General features: G+C 39.5%; 1 protein-coding gene across 1 annotated transcript; it reads left to right on the top strand.

Moving 5' to 3' along the window:
- Positions 1 to 7,404: 7,404 nt before the first annotated feature.
- On the top strand, positions 7,405 to 8,340 carry LOC103303458 (olfactory receptor 51B4). The gene has a single exon (XM_008160460.2). It carries the CDS (start codon positions 7,405 to 7,407, stop codon positions 8,338 to 8,340), a length of 936 nt encoding a protein of 311 aa, XP_008158682.2.
- The last annotated feature ends 7,250 nt before the right edge of the window (positions 8,341 to 15,590 follow it).

The following is a 15,590-nucleotide window of genomic DNA, read 5'->3' as shown; positions in this document are numbered from 1 at the left end:
AGGACCTACAACCAAGGTTTTTACCCAGAAAAACTATCATTTAGAGTTGAAGGACAGATTAAGAGCTTCTCCAGGCCCTAGCTGGTTTGGCTCAGTGGATAGAGCATCAGCATGCAGACTGAAGGGTCCTAGATTTGATTCTGGTCAAGGGCACAGGCCCAGGTTGCTGGGTCCTATCCCCAGTGGTGGGACAGTGGGGGGCCTTCAGGAGGCAGCCAATCAATGATTCTCTCTCATCATTGATGTTTCTATCTCTCTCTTGTTGTTGTTAAATTATATTTTTACTAGAGGCCCGTTGCATGATATTCATGCAAGAATAGGCCTTCCTTCCCCTGGCTTTGCTCCTGGCTGCCCAGGAGCCTACAGTCTTCACTCCCGGTCAGAACACCGCTCCTGTAGCTCCCTCCGTCGCCCTCCCTCCCCTCATAGCAGGTGTCCCACCCCTCCTGCCTGCTCTGTGCCTCCATATGCAAATTAACCCGCCATTGGTGGGTTAATTTGCATACTCACTACTGTTTGGCTCTGGGCATAGAAAATGTACAGTCAATTTACATGTTTGTTTATTATTAGGTAAGATTGATTTCAGAGAGCAAGGGAGAGAGATATAGAAATATCAATGATGAGAGAGAATCATTGATTGGCTGCCTCCTGAATCCCCTCCCTGCCCCCCAACACTGGGGATAGGACCTGGCAGCCTGGACATGTGCCCTTGACCAGAATCGAACCTAGGACCCTTCAGTCTGCAGGCTGATGCTTTATCCACTGAGCCAAACCAGCTAGGGCCTGAGAAGCTCTTAATCTGTCCTTCAACTCTAAATGATAACTTTGCTGGGTTATCAGAAACCTTGGTTGTAGGTCCTTGCTTTTTATCACTTTGAATATTTTGTCAATCCCTTTCTAGCCTGCAAAACGAGGCATGCGTGGGTGGGCAGGGTTACATGTGTGGCAAGGTGCACATGGGTGGTTGGGGACTTGACTCTGGGTCCCGCATCCCTCCCGGCGCAGCAGGAGTCAGTCTGGGTGCCTCCTCTGGGTCTCTTGCGATATCGCGTGCTGGGCCTCTAGTATTGTAATAACTATATATGGTGCCAGGAGGGTACATGAAATATCGAGGGGTCCATTTTGTAAAGTATATGATTGTCTAATCACTATGTTATACACCTGAAATTAATATAAATAAGATTGAATGTAAACTATAATTAAACAAAAACTCTATTAATTTGCTCATGCTAAGTGAGAAAGATCCCAGCTACCTGGCATGGATCTTCAAAGTCTTATTTATTTAATTCCCTATAAGTTATGTCTGAGAGGAACAGGAAAATCAAGCTATAGTGAAGCGCATCACTGGAGGCTTGCTGGGCACACAGTGGGTTGGGGAATGACATGACCATCTGTAGTGTTCCTAAAGAGGTAGAAGAGGGCTACTCACTGCTGGATAAGCAGGATTGTTTCCAAGATGGAAGAAGCAGACTGCAAAGAGGTGGATTTATTGGTGAGGTTGATGGAGATTGAATGTTCTCTTCTAGGTGCCATCATATTTTGTTGAAGAAAATATTTTTCCAGTTTTATTGAAATATGACTTATATACATTTATTGTGTAAGTTCAAGGTGAACAGCATAGTGGTTTGACTTACATATATTGTGAAATAATTACTAGAATACATTTAGTTAGCATCCATCACCTCATACAGACACAATAAAAAGAGAAAGCAAAAAAACAAAAAAACAAACAAAATAAACTGACAGCACTTCTCTTTGTGATGAGAACTCTCAGGATTTACTCTCCTAACAACTCATATATACTAGTATATCATACTAGTACAGCAGTGCTAAATATAATTATCATCTCTAGTATTTATTTATCTTGTAACTGGAAGTTACTACATTTGACCAATTTCTTCTAATTTCCCTTCCCCTTTACCTTTGCCTCTGGTAACCACAAATCTTATATTTTTATGAGTTTTTTTCTTTTATTTTCCCCATGTAAATGAGATCATATGGTATTTGGCTTTATCTGACTTATTTAACTTGGCATAATGCCCTCAGGTTCATCTGTGTTTTTACAACTGGCAGGATTTACTTGTTTGTGTTTTTTTTAAAGGCTGAATAATATTCCAGTGTGTGTGTGTGTGTGTGTGTGTGTGTGTGTGTGAGAGAGAGAGAGAGAGAGAGAGAGAGAGAGAGAGAGAGAGAGAGAGAAAGACACAGAGAGAGAGTGTGTGTACCATAAATTCTTTATCCATTTATCAGTAGATGGACACTTAAGTCATTGCCATGTCTTAGCTATTTTAAATAATGCTGCAATGAACATGGGGGTACAGAATTTTTTCAATTTAGTGTTTTTATAGGAAATATTTTTGAAAATTATTTCCCACTTCTCAAATGCATACTAACAGAAGAATGTTCTCTTCTAGGTGTCATCATATTTTGTTGAAGAAAATATTTTTCCAGTTTTATTGAAATATGACTTATATACATTTATTGTGTAAGTAGATAACTAAATTGTGGTATACTTTCATAATGAATGATTATATATCAAAGAACATTGGCTGGCATGAAAGTATCAGTCTGAACAACAAAAGTAGCATCTACTATATTTTATTTGTTTTCTTGTTTTATATTATGATACAAGTATGTTCTAATCAATAATAATGCATATTACCCTTTATGCTACAGGCTTAAAAATGCTTGGGTTTAAAAAAATGTATCAGTTTGGGTACTTCCTCCAATTATTTTGGACATATGCCTAATAATGGAATTGCTACATTGTATGGAATTGTCAAACTTTTCCACAGAGCCTATACTATTTTACATTTCACCAGTAACACAGAGAGTTCTAGTTTCTCCACATCCTCACTGACACTTGTTTTCTATTATTTTTATTACTAGAGGCCTGGTGCATGGATTTGTGCACCAGTGGGGTCCTTCGCACTCGTGCACAATCAGAGCTGGGGAGGGACCGCAGGAGGGCTCCAGGGTATGTCAGGCCTGTCTCACTGCGTCCCAATTGGCCAGACCCCAGCAGCAAGCAAACCTACCGGATGGAGCTTCTGCCCACTCATGGTCAGTGCATGTCATAGCAACTAGTCAAAAGGTTGAATGAACAGTTGGACACTTAGCTTATTAGGCTTTTATTTATAGGATAGTCACTCTAGTAGGTGTGAAGTGGTATCTTATTGCTTTTTTCTAATGACTAATAATACTGAACATTTTTTTCATGTGGTTATTGGCCTTTAGAACATCTTCTCTTGTAAAATGTGTACTAATTTTCTTTTTAAATCAGAATTTTCAGATTTTCTTTTGTTTTTTTAAATAATTTTAAAATTATAGTTTCAGGATTAGATGGCCTTTTCAGATTGTTATTCCTAAAAATACTATGATGTGTTGGAATATAATTCATGAACAGTTTTAAAGAAGAGGAATGGGATATTGTTTTCTAAATGCCAATATTTAAGAAGAAAATTTGACCAATTTTTCAATTCAATGATCCATAAAACACTGGAGAGTGACTTAGAACTTGTTTTATCTGACATTAGAGACTGCTTCTCTTAGAGAGTCTCCATCCAGAGAAGAAAGGAAGGCACAGATCTTTCTCAGATGGAAGGGGAAAAGATATTATTTTGGCATTCCCAAATAGCCTATGTGGAAATGAGTTAGAAATATTCCCTGGGGAGTTGTTTCTTTAATAAATATACCTCTCATCAGGACTCTGAACACATACGGAGGATACAGCAACAAAGTAATCATCAGACTGTGCTTACCACAAAAAGAAAGCTGTGGCTTAGGTAAGGAAATCCAGGGATTCAAATTCAGCAAGGATGCTTTAAGAGTAACTCTTCTAGGGGATGTAAAGTACAGCTTATGGAATATAGTCAATAATATTGTAATAACTATTTATGGTGTCAGGCGGGTGCAATACTTATTGAGGGGGTCACTTCATAAGTTATATTAATGTCTAACTATTGTGCTGTACACTTAAAACTAATAGAATATTGAATGGAAACTGTAAATGAAAAATTTTCAAAAATGGATAAAGAGTAACACTTCCACAAGGCATGTAATTCTTCTGTAAAGGATTAGAAAGCACTTAATCCTTTTTTTAATGAGATGAAGAATTCAGGGAAAGGCAATCTTGGACAGGAGAACTCTATATTAAATGGATGTAGGTTTAGAACATGAGCTTGGGGGTCCCATTAATTTGAATTTGAATTCCTGTATGTCAAATGTTAATTGTGTGGCCTTGGACAAATATTTAACCTATTGAAGGCAAATTTTCTCATCTGAAGAATGTAAATAATACATTGTTTTCACTTTCTTGTTATTGACTATTTATTGACTGCATTTCATAATCATTAGACATCTTTTACTACCATTCTGCTGAAATTGTTATGATCACCAAAGACCTATTTGCCAAAAACAATGGACACATCTCATTTTTTATCTTACTTGCTAATTCTGACATTACTTTTCACTATTAAACTACAGCACTACCTAATTTTTTAAAAATATATATTTTTCACTGGCTGTGTAATAACAGGTCATCTTCATGGTCCTCTTATATTTCTGCTTCCTTCTTTGTCCATCTCCTTTGAGACCTTTTTTTTCTATGTCCTAAAATGAAGCTTTTCCTAGGTTACAACTTTTCTCTCCACATATACTTTCTCATCTTAATTCATACTTAAGTAAATTTTTCCTGAGATTTGGCATATCATCTCTAATAATGAACAATATGGTTGGTAGGAGAGATGGGTAGAGAAAAAAGATCAATATGTTTTGGAAATGACCACCACTTTAGGGGATATTGTCAATGACAAAAAAGGTCAATGTAGGCACTAAAGTAGCAAATACTCTGGGGGAACTGATGTCTGTCAATTGACTAGATTCACTGAACCACAACTGATGTCAATCACTTAAAAGCTGGGGTATTTCAGATTTATTTTTCCTTAAAGGAGCATACATTATCAGGCAATAGGTAATTGTATGAACGGAGTGGGGTAGGATACAGTAATTTATGGAGTATTTATAGATTATCCAGAAGTAAAGGGAAGATATTCCTATTTTCTCATCATGATCTTCATGTGCCCTCTTCTCTCTTCCTTATTCTTCAACTTCTTATGTATTTGTAACTGGTTTCTGGAATAGTTTTTCCGCCTCCAGTCAGCATGGCAAGTTGAAGGAACGCTGAATGATGTATCTGTGTGACTCCCAGAAACTATGGAGGACTAAGGGCTAGCTGCTTTCTGAGATTCAACCCAAATAAGACCCTCAGAGTGGGATGAGGGGATAACACAGTCCTGTCATCTCTGCATCCTTGATGGAGACTCTAGGCTTGCCGGATGGTGTTGAGAAATTCTAATGTCACTAATGTCACACACCACATATTAAGAGACTCTCAAAACTGGGCAGCTATGCCCCCTGGCATAAATGAGATATGTGGGCAGTTCCTGGCACTGACAAATTGCCAAAATCAAATGTCAGTGTGGCTGCTGCTAGGGACTGCAGATAGCAAATAGGGTACTCTTTTCTAACTTAGGTCAATCAAAAATATTAGTAAATCAAAATAATTCTAGCCAAATGGATTACCACACAGTTTTGATACCTCAACCCTCTTCAGCTCAAATTCCAAAACCCATAGATCAGACTTTTACAACACCATGTAGCAATAACAAGTCTAGATTTCCCCCTGCTTCCTCCATCTGGTCCACTTCCTGGCAGCAGCTCGTCCAAAGAGGTCATTTGTCCCTATCCCATATTATACATTGTGGCATTCATTTATCTATTCTCTATCTTTTCATTTCACATGTTTTATTGGAAAGGCAATGTTAGAAGGTTAAGGGTTACAATGTTAGCAGGTAGGGGTTACAATTTATGATGACATACACATCACTTCTGTGCAGAGGTAGTAGAAAAGTGTTGTCAAGCTGAGCCCCACATCAGCTGTGGTTCAGTGGATCTAGTCAGATGGCAGACATCAGTTCCCCCAGAGTATTTGCTACTTCAGGGCCTACATTGATCTTTTTGTCATTGACAGTGTCCCCTGAACTGGTAGTCATTCCCAAAACATATTGATCTTTTTTCTACTCATCTCTCCTACCAACCACATTGTTCATTAGGAGAGATGATACCATGTGCCAAATCTCAGGAAACATTCTTGTTTTCAAAGATTTTTATCAAATGGAAGTGGTGCAAAGATTTGCTATCACTTTATTCTTCCTGAATTCCTCTTCAAAGGTACCAGTAGTGATGTTTATGAGAGAAAACAATATTTAAAAGACTGTGGAGACATATAGGTTCCACTGAATTTGGAAGAAACTAATGTTTTTCTTGTGGTTCTTTTTAATTTTTATTATAATCAACTTGCCAAAAAATTGTTGGTTATATGCAAACAATGCTTATTTGATTTGATAGGATCATAATTATAAATAAGTCCTAAAGTTCCCTATAAAAGTCAAATTAAAGTTTTATAAATATAGACTTTCTAGATTCATGAATATTAGAATACCTATATGATTGTCTCCATCAGCAATGTAGCTTTACATCTGAGTCTTAATCTTCTTGCCAGAGCGGCTTGTGTAAAGTATATCCATTCAATCATTAAATTCTGATATCATACATTTTTCTTAAAATATTGAGCTTCTGGCATCTGAGGAGACCTTTGTTCTAGGAGTCTGTCTTCATTTTAATGTTTGTTTTGTTTTAGGAGATTTCAACTCCTGTCTTTTTCTGTTTTAAACTTTGCCTCTGGTGCTGCAGGTCTCACATCCTGAGTCCCAATTCCACTGAGTAATCACACCCTTCTAAAATCAGTTTATCAACTCTGCCCACTTGTTCTGATTTCTCTGGAATCTCACAAGTCATTTGAGATGGTAATACCGATAACAATATTTCTTAAACATTTTTATAGAAATGGACTCATTTCTGTTGATTAATTATTTTCCTTAGTGATTAGGCCTGAAACAAATATCTGATTGATTTCAAGAAAGAAAATAGGAATTGGTTCAAATTGGAAAGAAATACATCCATGGTCTATATGAAAGATAATAAGAAGAGGAATAAGATACTGAAGACAATGACATAGAGCCAAAGGAATTATTTTGGTGGACTAGAAGTAGAGGCTAGAAACATAGATGTAAATTGTGTGAATGACAGAATAAAGTTTGGATGCTGAAGATTACGTTGTTGACATTCATTACTGTGATTAATATTATTGTTGTTCCTTATTCCAGGCAAAGGCTTTGTGAATACAAACATAATTAAGAGTGAGATAATTCACAAAATCTTGTACATTTGGAAGGGAAGTATCACCTGAAAATGTGCTACAAGAAGATGGAGAGTAAGAAATTATGCTAAGTATTTAAAGGTCAGGTCCCCTGCAAAAGCTCTTCTCCACTTGTAAACCCTACCATGTGGTCCAACAACAGTGCTGCTCCCTTCCTGCTGACTGGCTTCCTGGGCTCAGAGGCAATTCACCACTGGATCTCTATCCCTTTCTTTATCATTTACCTCTCCATTCTTTTTGGCAATGGCATACTTCTCGTCCTTATTCAGAATGACCACAATCTTCATGAGCCCATGTACTACTTCCTGGCTATGCTGGCAAGTACAGACCTTGGGATGACACTAACTACAATGCCCACAGTCCTGAGTGTCCTGTTGTTGGACCGGAGGGAAATTGCCCAGCGTTCCTGTTTTACCCAATCCTATTTCATTCATTCCCTGGCCATTGTAGAATCAGGTGTCTTGCTTGCTATGGCATTTGATCGTTTCATTGCCATACGATATCCTCTGAGTTACAACTCCATTCTCATCAATTCCCGGGTGATGAAGATAGGACTTGGGGTACTGTTGAGGGGCTTTGTGTCCATTGTACCTCCAATTCTGCCACTCTATTGGTTCCCATATTGCCATTCCCATGTTCTTTCCCATGCCTTTTGCCTCCACCAAGATGTTATGAAACTCGCCTGTGCTGATATTACATTTAATCGTATATACCCAGTTATTCTGGTTGCTTTGACTTTCTTCCTAGATGCTATGATTATCCTCTTCTCTTATATCCTAATCCTTAAGACAGTTCTCAGCATCGCTTCTGCAGAAGAGCGAGCTAAAACCCTCAACACCTGTGTGTCCCATATTAGCTGTGTCCTAATCTTTTACATCACTGTGATTGGCTTGACTTTCATCCACAGGTTTGGAAAACATGCCCCACATGTGGTCCACATTACCATGAGCTATGTCTACTTTCTCTTTCCTCCATTCATGAACCCCATTATATACAGCATCAAGACCAAGCAAATTCAGAGAAGCATCATTCATCTGTTTTCTGGCCATAGTAGGGCTTGAGACTTCATTCCAGAATCTTGAGCTCTGTAGGATTTTTTGCCTTTTTCCATTATTGGAAGAGAAAACTGGGTTTTATATTCTTTTCATTTTTCAGAGTTTGATGAGATTTTAATTATTACATAAAGCTAAAAGTTTACTTGAGCATATATATATGTATATATACATATTAAAATAGAAGATATCCTATATAATAAAAGCCTAATATGCTCAGTGTCTGACCGTTCGACCATTTGACCAGTTGCTATGACATGCACTGACCACCAGGGGGAAGACACTCCAACCAATAGGTTAGCTTGCTGCTGGGGTCTGGCCAATCAAGACTGTGTGAGACAGGCCAGACATGTCCTGGAGCCCTCCTACGGTCCCTCCCTGGCCAACCAATCTCCTATGGTCCCTTTTTGGCCTCTAAAATATTTCTTCTAATTAATTTCCTTTAAATGTGCACAAATCCATGCACTGGGCTTCTAATATTTATTAGAATATATATTATAACCTATATAATATACTACATGTACATTCTAATATACCTTTTCATTAGCAATGATAATCCAGACAATACCCAATGTGAAAAATACCATTTATAAGATTTACTGTATTATTGGAAATATTTATAAGCAATAAAATTTTCAAATTAGAGACTCTGACTCTCTTAGACTAATAAATGACATTTATTGGCAGAATAATTGAGTGACATTCAACATTATTTGCAAAGGGTCAGGAAATAAAGCATTTCCCATGGAACAAGTAGTAGGTTTCCATCATTTCCTTTTTAGCAGAAATAAGACATGGGATTTCCTGGCACAGGTATAAAACCTAGAGCTGAGGACACCCTGGTTACAACTTCTAGGCTTTACATTTTAATCTTTTTTTAAAAAAAAATATTTTATTGATTTTTTACAGAGAGAAAGAGAGAGGGATAGAGAGTTAGAAACATCGATGAGAGAGAAACATCCATCAGCTGCCTCCTGCACACCTCTTACTGGGGATGTGCCCGCAACCAAGGTACATGCCCTTGACCAGAATCGAACCTGGGACCTTTCAGTCCGCAGGCCGACGCTGTATCCACTGAGCCAAACCAGGTAGGGCCATTTTAATCTTTATTTTATTTTTATTTATTTAAAAAAATTTAGTGATTTCAAAGAGGAAGAGAGAGAGAAACATCAAAGATGAGAAAGAATCATTGATCCACTGCCTCCTGCATGCCCCCTACAGGGGATAGAGCCCACAATCTGGTCATGTGCCCTTCACTGGAATCAAACCCAGGACCCTTCAGTCCACAGGCCAAAACTCTATCCACTGAGCCAAACTGGCTAGGGCTTATTCCTTATTTTTTAATATTACTTTTGAACCAAGTTACAGGCTTCAATTTACTTTTTTAGCATTCTTGAATCAAATTATAGACTCTAAATGTGAGAGTCTGGATAAGACTGTGTTCTGGATTTGGGATCTGGGGAGAGCTAAAACCTCATCCTTTAATGTTTGTGGTGGGAGAGAACTAATAAAAAGCTAAATGATAAATAATGAATTTCTTCAAATTAGGAGGAATATATGGATACAGGACAGCTCAAAACTAATAAAATGATTCTAAAGGATTCAGTCATTGTGCAAATGGTTAGTGATGCTTCTTGGAAAGTTGGACCTGAGGGTTCCATTAATTGTTATTTTGGTTATTGTTCTCTATGTATTATTTTATTTTATTTTTCTAAACTTGCCATATTAAGTGCATTTCATTTAGGGACTTAGGTTGCTAGTTATCTTTGTCATTTGGTCTGCAATGAGCACCATTTTAGAATATGAACTACACAGAGGGAACCTGCATCTCTATGGACCACTGCAGGGATGTCAATAAGTATAAAAGAAAAAGTTTGATGGCATTGAAACTTAGACAAGTAAAAAGTTTGGTAAAAAATTGAAAATGTAATGTTAACTTATTTCCTAACAAATCATGAGAAGAGGATTCCAACACTGCTCCCATGATTGTTACAGGAAGATGCCCTGCAGTAGTAAATGTGTGGTGCAAATTTAGAGACATGGTGCTGAAAAATAAAATCACGTATGATACAGAACTCATCCACTCAGTAAAAGGAACAGAGGAACCTAAATGTAAATAAGGAAAAGTGATGGGATCGAGTTAATAAGCCAAATTTACTTATGTGGTAGGTAGCAAGGGATGCCATAATATAATTTTACACTCTACTGATATAGCCTGTTTAAATTGTCAAAAATCAATGAAAAGAAAACACGAACTATTGAAAATACTGACTTTAAAAAATAAATATACATGTACAAATTTCAATTTTAAATAAAACACATAACATTTTAAAATAATTCCTTCCTTTGAAAAATCTTTTTTAATTAATAGATTGATATTTATCCATCAATCCAGTCATATATAAGGATATTTACAGTAGAATTTAAGTAAAAACAGAATCCTTCCAAATAAGTGCAGCTTCCAGACAAGTCTCAGTCTGTTCTCATTCTGACCTCTGCTACCCAGTTTGCCGAACCTACGAGCCTCCCATACAGAACATCTTGAGTCAGTACTGACACAAAATCAGGAGTCATGCCTATGCTTTACAGTTTACTCTCTAGCATAGTACAAATGCAGCCAGGATAGTAATTATGTTCCCCCACCAGCTTCTTTTCTTTCCAAGAATGACTGTCTGCCATTCTATAAAGCTCCAAAGCTATCAAATAAATAAATAAACAAACAAACAAACAATTTTATTTGTGTGATGTGTTTAGAGTTGATTTATTTGATTCACGAAAGCTGTCTTTTTTTTACAATCAGAGTCAACATCCTGTTTCAGGGGTTAGTCCAAGGGCTTTACATGGATCAATTTGTTGCATGTTTATGCCAACTCAGCAGTTCTTGAGAAGGGACAAAAATATCTAAGTAGCATGCATCTTTCAAACATCCTGTTTAAGGACACAGAGCTTGGCAATTATATAACAACTAGAGGCCCAGTGCACAAAATTCATGCATGGGAGGGTGGGGTCCCTCAACCTGGCCTGCACCCTCTCCAATCTGGATCCCTCTCACAATCCAGAACCACTGTCTCCTAAGCGCTCACCTGCCTGCCTGCCTGATGTCCCTAACTGCTCCCCTGCCAGACTGATGGCCCTAACTGCTCTCCCTCCTTGTCTGATCCCCCTAACTGCCTATCTGCTCTACCCACCTGGCCTAAACCCCTAACTGCCCATCTGCTCTCCCTTCCTCTCCGCACCTTCAGACCCTGGTGCAGGAGTGCTGAGAGCTCTCGCTGAAGCCATGCCCCAATTCTGACTCCCCCCTCTGGGCCGGGTGGTGCCATGGGCCTGCGAGTGCCTTTGTGGGGTGCGGTGTCCGCCCCCGTCCTGATGCCCCTTTCCAGCCAGGCGTTGCAGCAGGCCTGCACATGACTCCACCAGGGGAACTGCCCCCATCCTGATGCTCCCCTCTGGGCTGGGCGGCATAGTGGGTCTGCATGCACCTCTGCCAGAGGAGCCACTCCCATCCTGACACCCCTCTCCAGGCCGGGTGGCACAGTGGGCCTGCACATGCCTCTGTTGGGAGCAGCCTCCACCTCTGAGGCAGCATGACATTAGCGCTGAGCAGGCCTGCACTGGGGGTGGAAGTCCCCGCCCCCATCCCCGCCCACCAGCTTCTGCCTGCGCGTGCAGCCTGTTGACCAGTCATGACTGGGACACCGTTAGGACCAATTAGCACATTACCGTTTTATATATATAGATTCTGATTTATGGACGAGAGATGTTAGTTTTTTTAATAATTTAATCATGGTAATGAAGATGGTGAAATTTCTCTTTATTTTTGCCTTGCCTGAAATCTGACACACAAAAAAAAGTTTACCTCATTTCCAAACATTTAACTAAAATGTAACTAACTCTCAAAGAAGCTCCTTTCTCTAGAAGCCCCTTCCTCTTCCTTTATGGGTGGTTGGTGGACATGGGTATGGTTTTGTATGCAAGTGTGTATATGTGTGTGTGTGTGTGTGTGTGTGTGTGTGTGTGTGTGTGTGGCGGGAGCAGGAGTGTCTCCAGAAACACTCCTATGTGATTGTCTCCAGGACTCACCTCAATCTTCAGTTTCTCCATCTGTAAAACAAGAGTATTAGACCTGGTTCTTTCTCTCTCTCTCTCTCCCCCCTCTTTCTCTCTCCCTCTCTTAATTAGCATACTATTAAATTGACTTGTTCAGGATGCAGAACAGTTCCAACACCAAAACAACTCCTCCATACTACCTTTTATAGTCATATATACATCCTACTCTTAACTCTGGGCAATCACTGATCTGCTTTCTATCACTGTAGTTTTATCTTTTCCAGAGTGTTGGGGAGGGGGGGAAAGAGATCAACCAAAGGACTTGTATGCATGTATATAAGCACAACCAATGGACACAAGACACTGGGGGGGGGGGGGATGGGATGGGGTTTATAGTATATTTATCATTCTCCTCCTTTCTTTATTCTCTATTCTTCTTGCGAATGCTCCCTTATGAGACATCCTCCCCAGTCACTCCCTATATCTGACAGTGTGGTCCTTGTTTCTTTCATTCACTAGCTGTGGCTTCTCTGATAACCCACCCAAGCCTCCTGGCATCATTATAAAATGTTATGACTGTTGAGCAACTAGATCCAAAAGTATTGTTGACAGAGGGGAAGGAAACTAAACCAGCAAAATAAACTATAATACAGATAAGCAAATGTACTGCACTTAAGACAAATATTCAGCTCCATACCTATCAGTGGAAGACAACAGGTATGTTTCTGTCCCAGATCTGACATACCCAGCCTTGTTTAATTCATCCTAGGTGCCTAGTTTAGATTCTGATGTCAAAGGCAGTCAAAAGACTTGAAAAACAATTTCTAATCCACAACCCATGCTTCATAAATGGTTTAAGAGCCTGTTAGTAGGGAATGGACACTAATATCTCCTATTTTCCCTAATCTGAATCCCCACCTTCTCAACACTTCCAGTCCCACTCCTATTGCCACAGGCATTGGAGGTAGACAGGAGAATCGAACTTGGTAGACAAAGGAGAACATTATGTCAAACCCTAAGGGCACACCCAAACTTCTTAAGTCTTCTCTAACCCTGAAGCTAGGCAGGGGTCACCTCTCTGATGGCTTCAGGGAGCAGAATAAGGAAATGCCTGTGTTTTTTGGAAGAGGACATGGCCATTCTAGAGGCACCATTTACCTTTAAACAGTGCCCTTTGGGGACTATAGTTCTTTGAAGAGATGTCTATCTGAGGAGAGCTAAACAGGAAGCACAGGACCCTAGTCCATTCTGTTGGAAAAACTCAAGCTCTTGTTATTGTTTTGTTTTGTTTTTAAATATATTTTATTGATTTTTTACAGAGAGGAAGAGAGAGGGATAGAGAGTTAGAAACATCGATGATAGTGAAACATCGATCAGCTGCCTCCTGCATAACCCCCACTGGGGATGTGCCTGCAACCAAGGTACATGCCCTTGACTGGAATCGAACCTGGGACCTTTCAGTCCGCAGGCCGACGCTCTATCCACTGAGCCAAACCGGTTTCGGCTCAAGCTCTTGTTATAAGATTTTTTGGTCATAAAATATTTAATTCTTACCTCTATCCTAACCCTACCCTAGTCACATTTTTGGAACATTAACTATGTATCGTTTACTGTCTACTGTCCAAGAAATAGAGTCAGAAAAGAGTCATTGAAATACTCTTTAAAGCCTTTCCTTGATTTTCTACCATGTGTCAGTCATAGAACTAGGTGCTATATATGCATTATCACAATAATTTGGGTAGTTTTTATAATATTTATATTATTGATAAGAAAACTGAGGCCTAGAGATGATAGCTTTTATTTTCTGCATTCATAATGGATTTCTTTTTTACTCACCATAAAGTAACTTTTCCAGACATTAGCCATTAAAAGATATTGTGAATTTACACAAACCCAACAACATTGATGTGAAATTAAATCTATTGTCAATTTATGAGGGGAAAAAAAAAAAAACACCTACATTTTTCCCACTGAGCCACTGATGCAAGAAAAATAGAAAACATTGAAAGAGTAGATTTCTCAACGATTCCTTGATTATTGTGTAAAAGCAAGCATCTTGGCCTGGAAGGAGGGGTATTGCTCATGACTGGTATGTGAAGCCAGACCAGGGTTTGGATGAGACGGCACATAGTGCAATGGCCTTGCCTTCACTCTTAGAGCAGAGAGCTCTTTGGGGCTCAGGTGCACGCAAAATGGAACATGGGGTATACATAGAACTCTGAGCGTTGTTCCTTTTTAGGGAGAAATTATAGCCATAACCTGAGGTTGTAACCGTAAGCCCTTTTTCTTCTCTCACACTCAGTGTCCAGGTCAGAATGACATGGCCTGTCCTGCTCCTGTGTGAGGCTGACTCACTCCAAGGCCCAGCACTGGAGGGGCCCTGGCATGGCTCAGATAGCACTATCTACAGGGCCAGGACCCAGGAGGGCAACCACTCCCTCCCAGACCCCGAGCAGGGTTTGCTTATTTATGTATTTAAATGATATATTTACTTTTAAAGAAATAACCTGGCGTCTGCCCAGCCTTGGCTGTGGCATGAAAATCACCTGAGGTATTTTAGATGTCCTCTGTTCCTTCTTTCAGAATGAACATTTAGAGGCAAAAGGGCTCAGGGCAAGTGTCCTGAACAATAAGTCAAGAGCTTTGGGTCCTGGTCTGAGCATTTCTATGACAAATTAAGTCATACTGAGGAAGTCCCCACCCTTCTCTGAGCTTCAGTTTCTTCTCCTCTAAACATAGGCTGGAATTGATGGACCTTGTCCCACCAGAAAATTTCTGTTCATTTCATGTAGCTCTTAAACTGGGAATGTCATTGAGCCCAATACCCCTGAACTAGCAGATGTCTCCAGGTCCTTTCATTCAACGATGAAATTCTCCTCTTCAGCCAGGCCTGGTAGGTACTAGGTGTGTGAAGAGAGGCTGTTCCTCTCCCCCATTCTCATACACACTAGGAAAGAAATTGACACCCTCCCCACATAGTCATCCCCACTAATTCACTTCAGAGACTCAAACCTTTTGCTGCAGGGAGTTTCAGGCAGTAAAGAGCAGTGGTTAAGAGCACAGATTCTGGAGCCACACTGCCTGAGTGGAGGGCAACTAAGCACCTCTTACTAGTTGTATGCCTCAGTTTTTCACCTGTAAAATGGGGTTTTAACATTCTCATAAGATAGTGAGTTAACACTCATCTAGGGGAAATAATGAACAACATA

The sequence above is a fragment of the Eptesicus fuscus genome, chromosome 13 (genome assembly GCF_027574615.1).
Source record: "Eptesicus fuscus isolate TK198812 chromosome 13, DD_ASM_mEF_20220401, whole genome shotgun sequence".
Classification (NCBI taxonomy): domain Eukaryota; kingdom Metazoa; phylum Chordata; class Mammalia; order Chiroptera; family Vespertilionidae; genus Eptesicus; species Eptesicus fuscus.
This window is presented reverse-complemented; position numbering and strand designations above follow the sequence as displayed.